This window comes from Mirounga leonina, unplaced genomic scaffold, assembly GCF_011800145.1.
Source record: "Mirounga leonina isolate KUSES-001 unplaced genomic scaffold, KU_Mleo_1.0 Mir_151, whole genome shotgun sequence".
In the NCBI taxonomy this organism is placed as follows: Eukaryota; Metazoa; Chordata; class Mammalia; order Carnivora; family Phocidae; genus Mirounga; species Mirounga leonina.
The window spans coordinates 409,454-431,780 of NW_023270377.1; the positions used below are offsets into that span (position 1 = coordinate 409,454).

The window sequence follows — 22,327 nt, forward strand, 5'->3', positions numbered from 1 at the left end:
CCTGCGGACGCTGACATGCTGTCCATGTAAGTGCTGTCCTGCGAATGCATCACTGTGAGAGAATAATAAAACATGTACAAAACACTCTATAGAAATGAAAACGCAGGGGCACCTGGCTGGCTCCACTGGAAGAGTGTGTGGCTCTTGATCTCGGGGTCATGAGTTCGAGGCCCATACTGGGCACAGAGATTACTAAAAGAAATAAATAAACTTAAAAAAAAAAACAACAACAACTGGAAAAGCAGAATACGCTCTTTGAAGAAAGAGAGATAACTGTAATTCCACAGTTAATTTTCTGGAGAATCTTGGTTACTTTCTATATCTGCGAGAGATCGATAACCTATAATTAGCTTTCTTCATACTGAAAATGTGGGGATGGTGTGACCCAGAAATGCTCCATAGAGATGAAGCTCAGATGGGGCTATGAAGAAGAGGATTTGTCTGTCTTTGTTCAATGATGAATGAATGAATGAATGAATGAATGAATGAAGGGGCAGGACCAGGAAAAAATGGCGTCAACAAATGTTTGGGAGCACTGGTGGGGAGGGCAGAAATTCCAGAGCGCACCAACTCTTCTCAAAGCCACAGGCCCTGGTCCTGCCCGAATCACCTGAGGACCTGCTCAACCGCACAGCACGTCTTACAGGCACCCTGTGACCCGAATCTGGAGCCAGGGGTGGAAGGCCCCCAGAGGTTGGAGCAGCAGGAAGAAGGGCAGACTGTGACGCCCAGCTGGTGGCAGCAATCAGTCGGGCTCCCCACAGGGCCGGCACAGGCAGCAGCGCCCACAGAAGAGCGAGGTCAAGAGAGGAGAAAGGCCACAGAGAACCAGGAGATGGCTGGACAAGGGGAGAGGGGCAAATACAGCGGGGAGGGCGCTGTGTGGAAGGAGGGAATGCCAAGGGGTGTAACCAGTCGGCGGAGCAATCCTGCATGACGTGGGCAGGGCTAGGATGGGCGCATCTCACAACCACAGAGTCCATGCTAGGAACACACCCTAGAGAAACCCACACGTCTGCCCACAATGACACATACAGCCTCAGTGTTCACCAGTGGAACGGGGATGAATTCTAGTATATTCGGAAAGCAGTGGAACAAGCCGGGGCTCCAAGGACCAGGGTGTGTGTGTGTGTCTGTGTGTGTCTGTGTGTGTGTCTCTCTGTGTGTGTGTGTCTCTGTGTGTGTGTGTGTGTGTGTGCTGGGCAATTGAGGAAAGGCCCACAGAGGACGACTTTGCGCCTTTCCGGCCTCTAGGAACTGCCCTCACCTGCAACCCACATGGCCCCAGCAGGAGGAAACATGCACCATGTTATCCCACAGTTCCAAATGGGACACCTGATCCAAGCTGTTCCCAGACTTGGAACAGGACACTTCCACATGCCATCAAGCAGCTAAGGGTTGAGATTTAAAAACTTGGTCCTAACTTGTCCCATGTGGTGATTCTTCAGCGATAGAGGGAAGGAAACCAGCTGCAGAAAGGGGGGGTAAGCATGCTGGACCTGGGGGACCCAAAGAAGAGCTCAGCAGGCAAGCACCACCCTCGAGTGGGCCACCTACTCGTGGGGAGTTGAGCCAAAAATGCAGGCATCTAAAATTTTGGGGAAGAGATGAAAAGAACTGAAGGGGAGCCATGGTTCAAAGGCCAAGTCAGCAAATCAGATAAAAGTTCAGCTCCCTGGCCTCCTTGGAACAAACCACAGCAGAACCAAATTCCTTCAGGTGAGAAATGGGAGTATCGCTGGGTTAAGTACAGGACACAGAGTTTCTGGAGACAGTACGGGGACTCAGAGCTCACCTGGGAGCTCACTCCATCCCTGCATTCCCATTTCCTGCTGGGGTTGCTGAGGATAGGTGATAAAGCCTCCAGGTGCCAGAACTCAGGGGCCCAAAAAGTGGCATTCCAAGTCAAGATAACCCATGTCCATGACCCTCCGCTGAGACCCCGAAAGAGCTCCATTACACGACTGTGGTGATGGGGCTCTCGCCAGTACAAAGGTCAGGAGGAAGACAGTTCCCCTTTCTTTTCCATCTACTGGTCTAGCTTCCTTGCCAGTCCTGATCACGTCTGAGAGACTGTGTACGCTGACCTCATGCTGCGTGCACCATGGGGTCGGCTGCAGGAGCGGCACTGGGAGCTCTGAAGCCACAACTCAGTCACTGAGAATAAGAATGCCCACGTCCCCGCCCAGTACCGCCCCGCCACATTCCTGGGCATCAGGGTCAAAGAAACAGATCAACTTTCTCAGACAAAATAACAAGGCTCGACAGCTAGGACAGAGTCATATAATCGCTGTACATACTAGAAATACATAAGAGCTTTTGTATAAAGCCTATATTATCCCCAAATTCAGATGCTGAATTACTAACTTTTCTTCTGAGATCAGACCAAAATAAGTTCTAAGGCGGTTTATTTGCCATATTTAGGATGTTCATGTGGGAGCAATGACAAACATCTGGCTATGATACTTTCTGGAATTTTGACTATTTCTTCCTGGCCAGAAGGAAAACATTAAGTTTTTACTAGAATAGCAACTAGCATGGAACTTCATGACTGAGACTTTGTCCTCACACTTGCCACATATTTAACTAAAGCTTTTCCAATTCTCAAAAAAAAAAAAAAAAAGCAATCCTATTCCCCAAATTTTAAGTATGATAAAGAGGGGAATGTGAGCAAACAGTTAAATGAATAATCAAGAAAACCCTCATATTCGTTAGAACTCACTCCCCACTTATCAGCAAAGGCACAGGACGTTCACTTCCATGGGTGAGGTCTCACACACCCAAACTATATCCCAGATTACTTTTAATCTAAAATACTAAATATCACCTTTTCCACATTATTAGCTTCCAGATAACAGAAAAGCTAAAATTCACATTAGTTCCTAAACCTGGTGGTGAGTAACCAATGACTATGTGTGTGTATCTGTTCTAGAAATCTTGCCCTGAAGTCTAAGAGAGGGCCTCTCCCTCCACTGCACCAGGAATAACGTTTACAGGCCTTCCACACAGAGTGGCGTGGAGGGAAAGCATTTCTATCCCGTGACTCTGCACACAGGACAAGACGAGCTGACACACGGCTTCCAGATGGTTTCTTTTACGGTTCAGAAAAAAAAGACTTTCTAGAGCTGTGGCCAGATTTCTATTTTCAAAACCACAAAATTCATTTAATCAACTGAAAATAAGTCAAGACTTTACTAGATCAAAAAACTGGCCACTGACTGACCCACGGGTAGCTAAAACTCCCATCAATAAATGTCAAATGTCACTTAAAATGAGACACAACCGAAGCTGAGGCAGACGGCTCCCCGGACTCCACCGTGCAGGCCTCTCTCCCTCCCTCGCATCAGCAGATAAATACCCTCCCACACAAAAAGTATTCTAATTTCATTAGTCATCAACATAAAGAACCACAAAGTGTATGTCACCCAACTATCTTACAAAGTCCTGGTAAGTCTAAGTTGGTGGCAGCAAATGACTTATATGGACAAGGGGAATCAAAGATACTGGTAGCTGTTACTTACAAATGAGATAAATAACTGATTGAAAAATACAGTGTCAATGAAAGTTCCTCGTTCTATAAATTTACATGAAGACTCTAAAGGAAGTTTTAAGCTTCTGCTCTTGGCCAGCTCCATCTCAGGCGCGCCGTGGCCAGCCCTCAGCTGCGCTTTCTCGGCGGCCCTCACTACCCTGAGATGTAGGAAGGTCTGTCCCACGGGTGTACCTGGGCTCTGTGAGGGGTTCACTTCATAACTACTCACAACCTCCCCAAGGAACCAGCCTGCAGGTAACTGTTTAATGGTACAATTCTTATATTTTTGGTTCAAAACCTTCCCTTCTTTAGCCATTAAAAATACCTTAGAATTTCACTTCAAACCATAATGAACTCCCACGTCATGCCTGCTAGGATGAGTAGAATTAGAAAGCCAGATAATTCAAATGTAGGTGAGAACATGGACAGAACGAAGCCCTTACCTAACACCGCTGGTGGGATGTGCAGCCAGCCACTCTGGAAAACAGTCTGGCAGTTCCTCAAATAACTGAGCAGTTACCACTTGACCCAGCAATTCCACTCCTCGGAATACACTCAAGAGCAACAGACACATGTCCACACAAACACCGGAATGTGAATGTTTACAGCAGTACTGTTCTTAAGAGCCACAGGTGGAGTGCCTGTCAGCTGAGGAACAGATAAACAAAATGTGGCCTACCCATACACCGGAGTATTATTTGGGCACAAAAAAGAAAGCAGTCCTGATGCATTCTACAACATGGATCAACCTCTGAAACAGGATGCTCAGTGAAAAGACCATGTATAACCCCACTCATACGCAATGTCCAGAGCAGTGCAACCTAGAGAGGCAGAAAGTACGTTACTGTTTGCTTACAGCTAAAGGGATAGGGGGAAGGGAAGTGACAGCTAAAGGCTGTGAGGTTTTTTTTTTTTCTTTTTTAGAGAGGAAGGGGGAGAGAGTGAGCGAGAGGGAGCACGCACGCTTTTGGGGGGGGGGGCGGTGGGCAGAGGGAGAGGGAGAAAGAGAATTTTAAGCAGGCTCCATGCCCAGTGGGGAGCCTGACACAGGGCTTGAACTCACGACTCTGAAATCAAGGGCTGCATGCTCAGGATGCCTGGGTGACTCAGTCAGTTAAGTGTCTGACTTTTTTTTTTAAATTATTTGTTTTTAATTTTTATTCTACTATTTTTAAAATATTTTATTTATTCATTTGACACACACACAGAGAGAGAGAGAGCACAAACGGGGGAGCCGGACAGGGAGAAGTAGGCTCCCCACTGAGCAGGGAGCCCGATGCGGGACTCGATCCCAGGACCCTGAGACCATGACCTGAGCCGAAGGCAGATGCTTAACTGACTGAGCCACCCAGAAGCCCCCAGTTTCATTCTTTTGCATGTTGCTGTCCATCTCTGGGAGATGGGCGATAGAAATAAAACTGGGGACTTGCAGCTCACCTTTCTGAAGCAAGTATAATGAGGATGGCCAAGGCTGTCTTACTTGTTGAAGACCAACACGAAACAACACACTGCACGGAAAGAGGCATGAACACCAACAGGGAGGTCTTCAGGCTGAGCTGCTCTGTATTTTCACTGAAGCAAAATACAAGCATTTCAAAAACAACTGCATATCAAATTCGTCCCTGAGTTAAGAAGGCCCTTTCAATAGCAACTAGGGATTCCACACAATGCCAGTGATCTGTAAGTATCTGTATGCAGAAGTCGGTGCCTTCCAAGGTTGTATCAGTGTGTTAACCCAGCAAGGTCACAGACACTGCTGCCCAAGACTTAAGTAAAAAACAAACCAAGTGAGCAATCAGATGGGTGTAGACGCCCAAACCCCCAAACAAACAAAACCACACACTTGAATCTGAGGTCGGAAAACTCTGCTACAGAGGGAAAAATTCAAAACACTCTTGAAGAAAGGATGTTAACCCAACCTACTTTTTATTTCCTTTATTTGACACATATTTACAAAGCAAGACACTATTCCAAACACCGATGGTTCTGCAGTGCATCAAATAAAGTCTCATCTCCTGGAACCTGCCTTCTAGGAGGAGAGAGACCACAGACGAGCTCTGGGACAGGGAGTGTCTTCACCAAGACTTGCCTTCTGTGCTGCCAACAGAGGCCCAGACTGCGGTCTCAGTGTTCTGTATGCCTACCGCCCCGTACCTCGAGTGTGCACCATCCCACAACAGCCAACACCACCAGACCACAACCTGTGTCTTTTAGCTCAAATATAAAGGGTGGAGGGTGGTGGAGCCGGCGTCACCAGTTAGACCCCAAGACCTGACCTTTACTGCCCATCTGCTTGTACCCAGTGACCTTCATCCCACATTCTTCCTGAAGCTCTTCTTTCCAGCTGCTCTCTTAACTCAGGCAGAGACCCGACACGTAAAGTATTCGGTGATGGACACTGAAACTGCTCCCCCCACCCCCAGGCAGTAACAACTGCTCGGACCACCTGGACCAGTGGGAGCTCAACCCGCGACTCACGGACTCACGCCTGTGCAGATGGACCAGGGAGCGGCCCACAGTTGCCCTGACCTCATTATGATACTAAGGCCTCTGCCCAAGGAGGAGCACAAGCCTCTCCTTAAGGCACATGTGTGACTTTATGCCCGCCTCTACATACGATGACAAAGCTCCCCTGAGTATTCATCCGAACCCTAAATAAAAGGAATCCATCCATCCTTGCTCGGGAGTCCTGGCTTTGGAAGTTATTCCCTGTGATCTCCTTATTGGCTGCAAATAAAGTTCTCTTTGTGCGACAGCTTACCTGGTGCAGCTTCTCTGTGTGACTCACTGAGAAGTGAACTCAGGTCTGTTCAGTTACCAGAGGTCAGGGGACAAGTGGTGGTGGATCACTGAGGGGTCCCCAGGGGCAACCAGCCTCCATCTCTGGATCTTTCACATCTTTGGAGCCATGACTTACGGGACACACTGGAGAGAAAGGATCAGGGCAAACCTACCTTCTTGGGCCAGCCTCTCGTGGAGGGCTATGGGGGAAGCACATCCCCCGGAGAAGGCCAGGTGGCTTGCTTCGGGGCAGGCCCCACAAAGCATGTCGCCTGGCAAAGAAGACTAGCCCACTGACACGAGACACTAGAGCTGCACAGAGACAGTCATCTTTCCAGGGACGACATTCCCCGTCCATTGGCAGCAGCTGTTGTGGTAGACTGTGAAAAATGGCCACAAATTGGGGCGCCTGGGTGGCTCAGTTGGTTAAGCGACTGCCTTCGGCTCAGGTCATGATCCTGGAGTCCCGGGATCGAGTCCCGCATCGGGCTCCCTGCTCGGCGGGGAGTCTGCTTCTCCCTCTGGCCCTCCCCCTCTCATGTGCTCTCTCTCTCTCATTCTCTCTCTCTCTCTCAAATAAATAAATAAAATCTTAAAAAATAAATAAATAAATAAATTAATTAATTAAAAAATGGCCACAAATTGCCTGGCACTCCTCCATCAAGGTAGCTCTATTGCTCCCCAGTCTCAGAATTGGGGCTTGCCTGCTGGCTTGCTTGGATCAGTTAAACATGGTGGGAGCTATAATGCATGAATCCCAAGCCTACAGGTATATCACAACTTCCACTCTTGAGAACATTTCCATCACCATGCAAATAAGGCCAACTAGCTCCCTGGAGGGCGATATTCCAAATGGAAAGAGGTTCCAGTTGGGGGTGCCAGACATGGAAGACATGCCACCCTAGACCACTAGCCCCTCTAGGCCAGCCCAGACCAGAAGACCCTCCTAAGCCAATCAAACATGCATTCAAAATTTGTTGTTTTAAGTTACTAGGTTTTGGAGTGGTTACTTAGCAAAACCAACTGATATAATTTTAGAAGACAGGGTACTTGGAAGCTGAATACAAATAACTTACAAAAATATACTGAATTGTAACTCTTCCTAAAAGGTATGCCATGGGTGGCTAACACAATTCAAAAAGTAGCCCACCCAACTCACGGTATGTGGCAGCAATGTGATTCTTTAATTTCTGACTCTGCCAGGCTTATCAAAATATCCCACCTGCATGGAAAGGAGTATGATGGTTAAATCTGATTAACAGAAGCAACTATACGGGCCAAGAGCAGGCCACCCCAGATGGGCCACTGTGGCATGAACATTATTTTGAGTTAAAGGCAATCAAAACCCAGCAGATTCAGGAAAAGCTCTTTACTGCCCCCTTAACTGCCTGCCCATACCAGGAAGAGAGCTATTAACAAACCCCTTTTCACCTGAGACACTTCTCTACAAGACAGGCAGCCCCTCTTCCCAGACCTCTCCTCCCCCCTCCCTGCTAATGGTCCCTCTCCCCTTTGTGTCCCAGACCCAACCCCTCTCCTGTGCTCCTATAAGCATCACATTGCCCAACCATGTTTGGAATTTCCTTATCTGTGCATTCCCTGTACCCTACGAAGTTTGATTCTTAGTCCAGCTAGAAGGAGCTGGGAGGGCCAAGGAGATTCTTCCTCCCCGACACAACAATCTCAACTTTGAGAAGCTCTAAGTATGTTGAAACCTTTACAAAATGCCACTTCTGAGTTCCTGATGTATGAAGTGACCCAGACACTTAGTAATATAATAATGTGTATCTTGGAGAAGGGTTATGTCTTATTTATGACTCAACAATAAATGTATGCTTTCTTCTTGTGTTAGTTGATAAAGACCATTAAGCAGGACAAAAAAAGAGGCTTTGAAAAAAAGCTTTGAATAGTTCAGTTCTTCCCATTCTTTTCTCCTCTCCCATCCCTCCTTTCTTTTAAAAATTTTGAACCTTTTTTGAGCCTAGACCGTAGTGGGTGTATTTATCAAAGGATGGGTACATGGTGGAAACTCTTGCGAGCATTTGGCTGGAGGATATCTGGGAGCCCAACTAACCTCCCAGATGTTTAACCCATTTCCTGCAGGTGACTTATCAAAGAGTACCAAGCAGAGCGAGGAAATGCTGCCAAAGAGAGCCAACAGCCAACCACCAGTTCTCCAGGGTTCAAAGGTTGCCTGTTTTGGACTACATTCCTGGCAGAGGCTGCCTCTGGCAACACAGGAATGACTTGGGAAGTTGGAACAGATAGGTCCTACCAGTTTTAATTACTACTGCCCTGATGAAATGGTATGTGATTTCCTCCTCAAATAAGACCTTAAAAGAAGCATTCAGGATCCCTTGAGTTCAGATACTATGAATCTATGCACTAGATACTTGCAATCAAATACTCAAGCAAGAGAGGCAAGAGAGGCTGGTGTGCCCAGGGCCCGAGGCAAGAGGACTGGAGGACAGCCCTGACTTCCAGCACCCTCCTCCACGATCCCCTGGGTCACTACCTCGCCCCCCACCTTACCTTTTCCCATGCAATGTATTTTGCAATTAGGCATCACCAGAGCCTAGAGGTTTCCTTTAGGCTCCTCACAGCCTGGCCCCTACTTCAATAATCTCATTTTCTGTGTAGCACCCTGACTTCTTGACAGATATCGTGAGCACAAATAAACCTCCTGCTAAAGTTTAAATTCATTCTCTTGTCCTTCCTTTTGTGACATTAAGAGCAGAAAAAACTTCTAAAGCTATTACTTTAAACCAATATGAAAATATTAGAAAAGAGAACATATTTATGCATTACATATAAAATAAATAAGTAATTTTTAAAAATCACACTGATTCTAATGCCATTTAGAAAACCAGTGTTTTCTAAAGTAATATGTAGGTCTAAGAAATATTATTTAAATATATATACACTTACATACAGTTACACAGTTTTGTTATATTCAATGGTTTTTACCAACATTACCAGTGCAATCTACTAGGGAATTTTCAAAATAAAAATGTTATCACTGCTGATAAACAAATCCTACGCTAATACTATGCAGTACTGCCTGCACGGTGAGTGCTCGGTCCTCTCCACAGCCACCCTGAGAAAGGGGGCTGTGATCACCCCCATGTTTCAGATGAGGAGCTAACCCACCGGGAGGCTAACTGCCCCCCTGCACCCGGGCAGAATGGGGCAGAGGCCGTCTGGGTCTGGCTTGTGCTCTATAGCATTCAGCCAGCCTTTCAGAAGAAGAACGGAAAGGCCATGTTGTATCAGAATTTTATTTTAATTTCTTAAAAATACTTATTTTTTTTAAAGATTTATTTTCTTTTAGAGAGAGTGAGAGAGAGAGAGAGAATGAGCGCACGTGTGCACACACACATGAGCATGGCTGGGGGAGGAACAGAGGGAGAGAGGCAGACTCCCCACTGAGCAGAGAGCCCGACCCCGGGCTTAATCTTACGACCCTGAGATCATGACCTAAGCCGAAATCAAGAGCTGGACGCTTAGCCAACTGAGCACCCAGGTGCCCCCATATCAGAATTTTAAAGGAGAGACAGGAGAATACCACTTTCCAAAATAAAAGGAGAAACCCAGATCCACTGTTTGCAAGGATCTTAGTGTTACCAAAGTCACTCTTGGTCAGCTTGATAAATAGGCAAAGTCTGATCAGCAACATGGAATGTGGTGCATGATACCTGACTTTTAGAAAGCACAAGAAATATTCTTCCAAACATTATACTTCTTACCTCAATGTCAAATATTTCCATAGTGTTGTCCAGCAGCTTCACTCGGATGTGAAGGTGCTTCTCCTGCATTCTGGCTGACGTCCGTGCTGCTCCTGCCGAGAGAGTCTGCCCAGGCTCGAGGGTGCTCACCCCTGTTGGGGTCTGGGTGCCCAAGCGTGTCCCTGGAGTCTGCAGGACTCTGTATGTTCCTTCTATCTCCCCCATTCTTCACCAGCTAAGAATGAAGATTCCTCTAAAACAAAAAAAGAACCCCAAAGAGTGATCAATAGTTATTTAGGGGGCACCTGGGTGGCTCAGTCATTAAGCGTCTGCCTTCGGCTCAGGTCATGATCCCAGGGTCCTGGGATCGAGCCCCACATCGGGCTCCCTGCTCCGTGGGAAGCCTGCTTCTCCCTCTGCCACTCCCCCTGCTTGTGTTCCCTCTCTCGCTGTCTCTCTCTCTCTCTGTCAAATAAATAAATAAAATCTTAAAAAAAAAATAGATATTAAAACAATGTAAAAAAAATTATCAGGTGCACAGGAATTCTCTGCTCTATTTCTGCAACTTCTAGAGAGTCTTATTAAATTACATCAGAACAGAGTTAAGACTACCTTCCACTCATACATAGATTGGTGGAGCATAAAATACCAGGCACTGTTCCGAAAGACAGTATTTCCTGGTGCTTCTGCGAGCCAGGCAGTGTGTCACCTCATTGAACTCACAAAACCTCATCCAACAGTGGCCTGTCCCTTTGTCTGGCTGCCTAGAGTCCCCTGGCACAGCCTACCTCCACCGGCCCAGAGAGCCAATGTGCTGACCACACACTGTTAAGTGCTTGATGGTACATTTCAGCAAAGAGGAGCAGGTCCCACACACACCAGGCAGCACACGGCTGTGGTGGGGGGCGGGGGGCGAAAGCCAAGAACAGCAGGTGAGTACAGCCAGGCCGCTCTTGGCCAGCTCTGCACTCCCTGGTGTTTGAAGTAGGGTCTTACCAGGCTGGACAGGTGCTGTCAGAGTGACACGAGGACCACACACCTGGTGTGAGGAGCACCTGCCCCAGGCCAGGCCCTTCCCAGCACCCCTTACCTGTCCTCACAAGGTCCCTGTTCTCACCACCCACTGCCCGCTGAACGAATGACAACACCGAAGGCCCAGAGAGGCACTCATGCCCTTTTCCAATCTCCATGTTGTGACACGGGAAAGGTCTCTAGTTTTAGGCTATTAAGTTGAACAGGGCTAATCATGTTACTGTTTTTAACAAAGAAAGAAGAGGCTGAGTATCAGCTAGAATCTAATAATACTGGCTTGTTTTTCTTTGTATTAATATAGTTACCTTCTACTTATGGCAAATTTCCTTCTTAAAGGTGTGTATTTGTGTTTGAAAGTCAATTTGAAGAAAAAATATTTACCAGTAAAATATAGTGTAGCAAAAAACAAATGCCAGAGGTTTATTCAAGAAAGAATGGAGCTGATACAAAAACTATTTTATTTCACTCACTTGCCTTTGGCAAGCTTTCTACTAATTTGCAGTAAATTTCAAAGAGAATCAATCTCACTAATTTCCAATCCATTCCCTCATGCGCCAACCTAACTGCTAAGTCCCCTGACCCTTTCATCTTTTTCATGCTTATTTTGTTACCAAGAAGAACCATCTCAGGAACTTTTGTCTCTTTTTTTTTTTTTTAAAGATTTTATTTATTTATTTGAGAGAGAGAATGAGAGAGAGAGAGAGAGAGAGAGCATGAGAAGGGGGAGGGTCAGAGGGAGAAGCAGACCCCCCGCCGAGCAGGGAGCCCGATGCGGGACTCGATCCCGGGACTCCAGGATCATGACCTGAGCCGAAGGCAGTGGCTCAACCAACTGAGCCACCCAGGCGCCCAGGAACTTTAGTCTCTTGAATTAAGTTTAAAAGCTTCTCATCACCCACCGAGCAACCTCTACCCAGCAAAGACAAGGCTCCCAGCCACGTGAGCGAGAACTTCCACACACGTGTGATTGTGAAACAAGCAGCAAAACACAAGAAAGCTAAAACCCCCGGGGACAGTGAACTGGTAATGGAGTGAGCAAAATGACAAGGCGGTTTGTGTTGTTCTGCCAAATATACCTCCCGCCCCCACTCCTGCACGGGCCGCCCCTCGTGGACAGGCACATGTTTGGTTCAGATTCGTAGTTATCTGTGATCTCCGAATTCTCTCTCCAGGTTTTATGGGCCCTGATAGCAGGAACTAAATTCCTACTGTGAATGTTTGCTAAGTGTTTACTTAGTTCCTGGCACTGGCATTGAAGAGCACGAACTGCCTCCTTAGGCAATGCACTGGACAAACAGGAGCAGCGAAAGACAAAGACTACGGTCACCAACAGAACACACGAGAAGATCACTAATATTCATGCCACTAATATTAAACATGGGATATAGGAGGTTACGAGAACCATAAACATGACATTTTTCATTTCAATTTCACGAGTAGTTAATGCAAAAGTGAAGGAAGGTGAGTGAAGAAGATTCCACCTGCAAGGTGTCTCCAATGTGCAAACAGATGAGCTGAGTCCTTGGTCTGCCCACAGTATTTAACCAAGACTGAAGCACCAAGAGCAGGTCCTTCTGAAGGAACCATGGGATGTTTTACCCTGGGCACCAAAGAGACTTCCCCTTTAAGTAAAGCTACAATTCTGAAAATATATATACAACCAAAACATATTTTAAGTAGTCACTGCTCTTATTTATTTTATTGTATATTCTCATTTAGGTTTTTTTCTTAATAGTTTTAGATGGAAAAGATTTCTTCAGGTTCTTTCCCTTCTCCTCATTGTAAGAGAGTCCTAAGCACATACTTCTAAAACAAAACGGGCAAAACTCACCCACAGCACCCAGAGGGGCACATTTGGGTGAGCATGCTGTAAGAAGAGCATGCAAGGGGAGATTCATACTAGAAAACTCAGGAGAGTGGTCCCCTCTAGGTGGGAGGGGTTCTGTCTCTAGGATGGGGTACCAGGAAGGGCCCTCTGGCGTGGCTGGCATGGTTGCATTGCTTGATCGGAACCGTGTTCACTTTATTATAATCCACTAAGCCATGTATTTGATTTGTGCGGTTTCCCAAGATCTGTGTTTGATAATAAACATATTTAAAATAGCACACTTTTAATTTTTTTCTCTAAGAAAAAGAAAAATATTAGACAAATGAAAACCACTTCTTAGTCCACGAGAGACCTGTGCAGGTCCACACGCCTTCTCAGCAGCAAACGGACTTCCTGGTGATTTTCATCTGGTCCAGAGACCTCAATGTGGCTCGAGCTGAGACTCAGGGCCATGAGACACTCTCACTCTGGAGGCTCATTGAGGAAATGATCCCAAGGTACCCTACTGCTGATGTTCCAAAGAAAAGCCATTTGCTGTTGCATAATGGTAATGTGGCATCAATCACACATTTAATAATTACTTGCCTTTAAGAAATCTAGGAAAGTGAGGAACTTAACAGAAAACTGGCATGGAATCCCAGTGCCTGAGGGTTAACCCTGCTCTCAAAGTCAATCAGTCTACTTTACAACAAGCAGCACAACCGGACTCTTGGGGAGAAACACGAGGCCACTCCCTCACAGCAGTCATTTGCTGCAGCCTGGCTGGTCACGGGACAAGATGAAAAACGTATGCACTGAATGTATTTGTTTTACATAAATTATGACCTGACAGAAATTAGTTTGCCTCGTGTGCTTATAAATATTAAAAGGGCAAGAGTATGCAAGACAGACTAGAAACACAGGAGGTGTTCTGCAGTCCTGGGAGCCCTCCACGGTAGACATGAGCCCCTGCTCACTTTTCCTGCTGCTAGAAAACCTCTCTAGAAATCCAGAGGGAAGCAGTGGTGCCATACAAGGGACTACAGTTTATTTTCCCATCTTCCCTCCATGTGAATGAAATGCCTTGCAGTCTTCATTCCTAAAAATATTTCTGTGGCTGGACGCAATTCCCACTACTGACATTCAGTGCTACCTACTATAAACTCAGCTCCTAGGCTCATTTAGTAAAAAATTTAAAAACTACCTTGTCCCATATTTCCATCTTGAAGTTGGGAAATTCAGCTCAAACGTCTGTCAAGGCTTTGGGTGATGACATGTCAACGCAGGTTGTAAAAAGGTGCTTCTCTGTGTGTGGGGGTGGGGTGTTGATAGTGGGACAGGCTGTGCGTAAGAGGGACAGGGGCATGTGGAGATCTCTGCACCTGCAACTCAACTTTGCTGTGAACTCAACACTGCTCTAAAAAATAAAGGCTATTAAAAAAAAAAAAAAAGTCTGCCACGGAACACGTAACTCAGAAGTGACAGAGCCAGCCTGGACTTGGCCACGAAGCCTCCTCCCTGTCTACTGGAAAATCTGGCTTCCCAGACAAAAGCACAGTCCACCGTCCACCGTAAAGCAAGTGGGCTTAAAATTCTGTTGTGCAGAAAAACCTCCCACCTTCCTTGAAATATTTTCAGCTGCCTCTTTCAGAAGGATCATCAAACATATGTCTATACCAACCAACTAAGGAAGCAGAACATGACGCTTACTTTCACTGCATTTTTCTAAAGTACCTACAATGCACGGCAGTGTCGGCAATGAATGTTCAGACAGAGTTCTCACCTGGCTCCTGCGCCCTGGGCTCCTTACCTCTTCACTATAGCACAGCAAAGATAGGTGCTTTTATTCCCTAACAAGCATGACTGGTAGTTTTTGAAACAAGCAACTAAGTACTTCCCTCAATGTAAGGAATCAGAGAAAAAAATGTCAGAACTAGTGCTGTAAGGCAGTGCCTCAAAGAGCTGAGAAGAAACAGCTAGCCAGACGGAGGGCAGGCGGGCCATTTACACCCATGTGCTGCACAAACACACCTCTCCCTCCCCCAGAATACAGCTCCGCTGTCCCCTGGTAGGCGACATGGTCGGAGCACCACAGAAATGGCATTTGGCGCTGGAAACCTGGGGAGAAGGGTGCTGCAGAACTCATTCGCACACGCTGCCCCAGCAGGTGCTCTGGGATGCTGCATTACCTGGGGGAAGCCTAAGGACCAATGAGGACTTGAATCCCTGGCATCGCTGTCCCTCAAACGTGAGGAAGGGCAGCCCACACTGGCAGCAAGGTGTCCACCGAGCTGGGATAAAAAGGCAGGCCCTGTGGGAAACAAGCAGCGCACAGCAGCAGCCTGGGGGTAGAAGCTGGAAGGCAGCACATCTGGGGTCTAGCTTCAGCTTTCACTTCCCCACTCCTGGCCCAGATTCTATTCTGGAAAATGACAGGGGAGGACTGCGGTCAATCACATCCTCTTGACTCTAAGAATCTGTGAGTCTGAGAAAGACAGTTCATTGTGAAAGTAAAGTGATAGGAAATGTGCTCTTGATTCCAACTAATTTATTGTATTTAGTAGCCAAAAATTAAGCACCTCATAAAATCCTGTTATCCCATCTTTCCTACCTAACCATATGAAACAGAGGCCCCGTGTATGTAGGAAAAGGAACATCGCTTTCAGACAAATTCAACACAATGTAAACATAGATTATTGGCGCAGAGACATGACTTTGGATATAACCAATATTTGCAAACCTTACAATTTACTTCCTAGGTTTTTAAAGGAATTGCCTTAACAATAAACAGATGTCAATAATTCAGACCACCAGATATTCCGACTTGGTGTTAAACAAAATTCCACTGGATGAAAAATAAAGTGGTTTTTGTTTTGTTTTTTTTATGTAGGTTTCACACGCAGCTCTGAGCCCAACGTGGGGCTTGAACTCACGACCCTGAGATCAAGACCTGAACTGAGGTCAAGAGTCAGACACTCAACCAACTGAGCCACCCAGGGGCCCCTGAAAAATATATATATATATATTTTTAAAGATTTTATCCATTTATTTGAGAGAGTGAGTGAGAACACGAGCTGGGTGAGAGGCAGAGGGAGAAGCAGACTCCCCGCTGAGCAGGGAGCCTGATGCGGGGCTTGATTCCGGGACTCCGGCATCATGACCTGAGCCAAGGCAGACGCCCAACTGACCGACCCACCCTGGTGTCCCACTCTCTATGCTTCCTTAGTATGAAGTGAATGAAAGAGCTGGAGTAGAAACATATGTATTTGCTTATCTTCAAACAACAATGGAAGGATAAACCAAAGCCTACCGACAGTGGCTGCCATGGGACAGAAGGCACTGGGGATTCAGCCCTGGAGACCCCTTCGTCCAGTATGCAGGGTTTCCTTGGGTTGACCTGGGAACCTCATGGATGTTTTACATGATTAGAAAGCAACATGAAATCCATGTCTTGGAAAAGCAAGCCCAAAATCTCAAACCAAATGAAACAAATGATCTTCACTGTACATTAAGACAGCAGCTAAACTACAAAGGGAATTAATTTAAGTAATTTTTAAACTCAGTAACCTCACTACCCATCACTAGTGAAATACATCCTCAGGATTAAAAAGACTATGAGTAAAAACAACAATGTGGCAAATTCTACAAGAAAAATGATCTCATTTCTTCAATAAATGACACTAAAAAAAAAAGAAAAAGAAAGAAAAGCGGGGGCGGGAGGGTGATAGAAACTGGTAAAAGATGTTGTCTGCCAAATGCTCCCCGTGGACCTTATCTGAATCCTGAATCAAGTATTTGTGGAATAATCAGGGAAATCTGAGCACTTCCTGGATATTAGGTAATTTAATAAGTACTGCTTATTTCCTATACGTTTTAACGGTATTGTGTGTATATGAAGGGGGAAAAGTCCCTCTCTTAGAGACACATACTAAAGTATTTATGGACAAAGTGGAATAATGCCAAGGATTTACTTTAAAATAATCCACTGAGGTGGGAATCAGTGAAGGGGATAATAGCCACCCCCCAAAAAAAACCCCACAATTGCCCATATGTTGATTATTGGAGCTGGTTTTGATATATGCACTTTTGTGAATGTTTGGAATTTTCCATGAGTAAAAAGAAAAAAAGAAAGAAAAAAACAAGAGATCTAGCAACAATTTTCAGTGTATGTAAGGATCCAGAAAGCCCTCGGCATAGTTCACAGGTGAGAGGAGTATGTGTGTATACTGTGAAATGCTGGCCCAGCCCCCTTATTTTCCATGAGACAGCACAGCCCAAGAATGGAGCGGCTTGCTGAAGGCCACAGATCCAACCCGTGGACACAGGACTAGCACCCAGCGTCCAAATTCTTTAAGATTAAAAACCAAAAACAATCTGACTTTAAAAATTGCACATCTATGCACCAAAAGGGGAGGAAAGCAGCAGCCTCCTCCCATTCTCTCCTATAGCTCAGAGCAGGAGGCTTCCCCTGCGGCACTCTCTGTTTGCACCTGGGGCCCCTCTCTGGCTTTCAGATACCCTCAGACCAGGATAGGGAATCCTGGAGGGAAAACAGGAAACTCCTCATTGGTGCAGTGGTACTTCAAATTCTGGCCTTTGTGCCCACTCCTCCTGTCACTATTTACTTGTCAGAGTCCTCAAATACCGGCTCCATGCAGCTGTCCAGCCTTTAGAGCCATGGTCAGGGGGGAGGACAGCGTGCAGTGTGCTTATTCCATCTTCCAGGAACCAGAACTTGACACCCCTGCATTTTAACACGTTTATGGTGGTTATCTTTGGGGGGAGGGAAGAAGGTTGATTTTCTTTCTTTTTCCAATGTTCCGTATTTTTCAGATTGCCTCCAGTGATGAGTATACATTACTTTTGAAATCAGAAGCACACCTGGGATCTAACTTCAGCTTTCAGTTCCCCACTCTTGGCCCAGATACTGTGTAAGTACTCCCCACGTCAGAAGTCTTACCTGGTAGGGGTTACCTAAGGTATGTCACTGCTCCCCTTCTAGGAGGAAGCTGCAATAACTACTGTCTTTCCTCTAGGAGCTGTGCTGGTTCTTCTTTCCAAAACAGTCAGTAAAATAAAAACATTTTTAAGCAGTCTCTGGAATCGATTTGTTTAGGTATTGAGACTTGTTCCTCCAACATTCACATTATTAACTACTACCAAAGCACCTGGGACTTTAATTAGGAAGGAGACAAGAGTTAATAAGGCCTAGTAAAACTTAAACAATTTCTAAAATTCCATGGTGTTGCTTCTTCCTTCCCACACTCCTGCTAAGCGCCAGGAGATGCACTGAGCACCCTCACCCCTTGTGCCTCTACCACGTCATCTGGCATCAAGCAAAGGGCCAGAACTGCCCCTGCAAAAGCCTCATGACTCTAAAGCTATTCTGCTTCCAGCTCTTGGGCCCCCCACATGCACTGGCCCCTTCCACGGTCCTAGGAAAGGCTCTAAGCGAAGTGTGCCTATGGCTGTAGCCTTCTGCAGAATTTACAGAATACATTCTAATTGCAATCAACTAAGGCTACTGCCTCTTTCCACTACAATGTCATTCCCTTTATGTCAGGCAGCTTAGGAGGGGCCGCTGGAATTTTGGGGACGCAGCTAAGGGCACAAAGAATTGGAGATACGTTTAGTTTGGGTTTAGTGGGATGCACTTATGTTTGCCATTACTTCCTGTGTACACTTACCCCAGCCATCTCAGAGCAGGTAGGGCCCACTATGCCCGCCCACCAGAGGCGCGTGAAACAAAGGTGCAGGACTGGGGTTCTGTGGCAACCTGTACAGATCCAACGGTGTCCAGCAGTGCAAGTGTGTGGGCTATGGGAAAGAAATAAGATTTGAAATATGGGGAGCCAGATGCTCATCTGTGGGAAAATTATCACCAGAAATGTTAAAACTGTAAGCAGAGAGATTAGTACCCAGTAGACAACACTGCAGTTGTCAGAAAAATAACTGTTACTGCAGTAGTGTAATATAAACGTACCACCATTTTTCTTTTACTTTTTTGAATGGAATCGTACAAAATAGAATTTATCAGAACTCCTGCTTTTCTGAGACACAAACCTGTAGCTGTACTAGAAACAGCCAACGTATGTATCTACAGGTGCAATCATGTTTTATGCATCCTAACTATCAAAAATTTTTGGTCAACTATGCTAGAGGGATCACTGAACTCTTTCTATTCTCTACCACATGAAGAGGTGACCTAAAAGTACATAGTATGCTACTTTTATGCTATTTAGTGATGTTTTTATTATTAGTCAGCTTTTTAAAATGTATAACTTTTTCCTCATTCTAAATAAATACTCACTTTCCAATTACTATAATATTGGTTTTTTTTTAAAGATTTATTTATTTTTTTGAGAGAGAAAGTGCAGGGGGGAGAGGGAGAGAGTCCCAAGCAGAATCTGTGCTCCGAGCCCAACTCATGACCCTGAGATCACAACCTGAGCCGAACGCCCAACTGACTGCGTCACCCAGGCGCCTCCATTGTATTCTCTTTCTTAAAGAGACTCCCACCCCAAATTGTATAATCTTCAGGCCCTATAAAAGTTGGCATCTGCCCTTGCCCCAAGTGAAATTTGATTAATTCATTCAAACATTTATTGAGATCCTGCTCAGTATCAAAAAAGTGTAAGTACGTAAGAACATGGGAGTTTATGGGCGAGAACCCTCCTAATCACAGTGGGAGAAGACAGAAGTGTGTTAAATGACGGTGGGCACCACTGAGAAAGGAAACTGAGGCTGGTAGACAGGAATTTGGTGGGTGGCAAGAGGGAGAAGGCTCCACAAGAGGGCAGCTGTGTCAGGCCTAAGGACGGTCCTGGCACATACTCCAAAAGCCACAGAATCCCAAGGGATGGCCACCGCTAGGAGGCCACGCCACGCCCAAGCCCACATCATCTCGTTTAACCCTCATGACCCCCATCACACAGATCAAGGAACTCAGGCTCAGAAAGATTAGTGACTGCTGATGGTACTAGGTTCTGCAAGTGGCCTCAACTCTACCCCGATTCCATGGTGTGCTGTCTCCTCTTGGTGTATTTTAGTGTCATGGGATTGCTCCCCACCCCTCACAAACTGGTGTTTTAGTTTACAGTTGTTTTAAAAGGCGAAAATAAAAAGGTACTATAATGTAGGATGCAGTGATGTTTCCTTCTGTCCTGCAGCTGGGAGAGTCATCACTGCATCCTACGTTACAGTGCTTGCTTATTTATTTATTTATTTGGCAGACAGAGACAGAGAACAGGAGAGCACAAGCAGTGGGAGCGGCAGAGGGAGAAACAGGCCGCCTGTTGAGCAGGGAGCCCGATGCGGGGCTCGATCCCAGGACCCTGGGATCATGACCTGAGCCGAAGGCAGACGCTTAACCAACTGAGCCACCCAGGTGCCCTATAGCATCTCTTTATTTTTGCTTTTTAAAATTAGTATAAACTAAAACACCAGTTTGTTGGGGGGGGGAACCCTAAAATAAAACTACTTATGTAACTAACATCCCTTCTCATCCTTGTCCACATCTTCACAGATTTCACAATAGTGTAACTGCTGTGTACCCTGCTTTCACCTTTTTGGTTAAGGCATGTTTCTGAACAGACTTCCATAGATCAAATGGTTCAAATTTTGTCTGGAGGGAAGCACAGGAACAGGACTGCCAGAGCATGTTTACCGGCTGTAGAACACTCTACCATACTGACAGGAACTGCATATCAGATTTTGTTTTCAAAACTGGGATTCCAAAATCAAAATCTTTACCATATACTGCCAGTTGTTCTCCAAAAAGATTAGATCAATTTACAGAATCACCACCTACGTAACAATCCCCAGAAACGCACCAAACACTGGGCTTTATCATATTAAGTTTTGTGTAATTCTCACATTTTTGACTCCCTGTTGCCAAGGTAAAACCTGGAGCAGACAAATACACTACAGTCCCCTGATGCTCTGCTCACTCAGATCTCAGAGCACGACCCAAGTGACCTCAGCTGGACACTGAACTTTGAAGTGGGCTTTCCCGCATGCTTACCACCACTGCTGCATGCAGGACTCGCACGACCCACTGAGTGAAAGGGGCAGGTGGTAAGCTGATAAGAAAGTGGGTAAAGGAAAAATAGGAACAAAACTGAAAAGGTAAGCAGCAGAAGGAGAACTGTTACTGTTTGACTACTGAGGAGGTCCTGAGGTGACCAGAAGCCAGAACTGTGGACAGAAGGAATTACCCACGCATCAATCCTCACTTTGTCAATCAGGTCCTCTCTCTCCCCCAAAGCAGTACAACCCTGCTTAAATACTGCCCACTTCGCTCCACTGTCTACCCAGGCTCTTCTTCCACCTGATGATGTAACGGCTAACGTTGGTTAAGCACTTGCTGTGTGCCAGACACCTTACAAACAGCTCGTCCGTAGACACCTAGTCCTCACAACCACCATTTGGGGTAGCTAAATTTTAACCCCATTTTATCCATAAGGAACAGAGACAAACGAATCTATCACATACACTTCCTTCTCTGGGAAATGAATTAGTACCAAAGGACCCTGGGAGTCTGCTCTCAAAGGGTGGTCACGATACCAATGCGCCAGCAAACCTGTGTAGTTGGGGAAACTGCACGTCAGCATCTAGTCCGACGGCTCAGGGCGGACGGCGCGGCGAGGATGTGCAATAAGGCGGCATGGCCAGGGTGTGACCCTAAACCGGTCTCTCCACTTCCCCTGCTTTCACACAGGGCTGTGCGACCCGGCCAGGTCCCTCCGCAGGCTGGGAGAGAACCAGTGAAATCCCCGGCACGAAGCGCCTCCCAACTCTTAGCACAGAATTCTCTCTTTGGGGTACAGGAACCCACACACGCTGCAGAGCGGCAGACGAAGAACACTAAAACCACGCTGTCTACAAGCAAGGCTTACTGCACGCCTGCCTGCCTGCCCCAGCTCTCCGGCAGAGAGAAAACCTGTTGTCCGTCCTAACGCAGTCTGCACAAAACCAACGCCAACCCCACGTCCCCTGACGGCCATCAAACATTTCCGCAGCGGTCCAGCCAAACTCTCACCGAAACAACCAGCCGAGAAAGAAAAACCGCCCTTTACAGATCCAGCCCTGGGTTTTGGATCTTTCCCCTCTCCTCACACTGTACCGACAGGATTTCCTTCACCACAGGATTAAACTTCTCTTTTTCCCAGCCATTCCTGCCTCGCCCGGGAGAGGCCACGGGAGGCTGCGGCCGCCAGCATCCATGGAAAGAGTGCTTGCGTGAAGCACTGGGCCACATCCTGGCCCCAATTTTCCTTCGGCTGCCTCGCCAGTGTTCAGGAGTATTTCCGGACCTTGGTGGATCAGACGCACTGACCCAACACCGCGTTCCCACCTTGGAGATACAACTGAAGCAAAGGCCACGAAGGGTGTGGTCACAACCAGCCCGAGCTGCCACCTGTGGCTCGGGTGGGCCTCCATGCGGGACGC

The 22,327-nt window shown here is 46.5% G+C and overlaps 1 protein-coding gene across 3 annotated transcripts in view; it reads right to left on the reverse strand.

Moving 5' to 3' along the window:
- FARP2 (FERM, ARH/RhoGEF and pleckstrin domain protein 2) overlaps positions 1-19,214 on the reverse strand; it is a 112,332-nt gene extending 93,118 nt beyond the window's left edge. For all 3 annotated transcript variants that reach the window (XM_035006684.1, XM_035006685.1, XM_035006683.1), the window contains exons 1-2: positions 18,565-19,214; positions 10,060-10,291 (exon numbers count right to left, since the gene is read on the reverse strand). In XM_035006684.1, coding sequence (XP_034862575.1) covers positions 10,060-10,263 — 204 coding nt within the window. In that variant the 5' untranslated portion in view covers positions 10,264-10,291; positions 18,565-19,214. The remainder of the gene's footprint in view (positions 1-10,059; positions 10,292-18,564) is intronic.
- Positions 19,215-22,327: the final 3,113 nt, after the last annotated feature.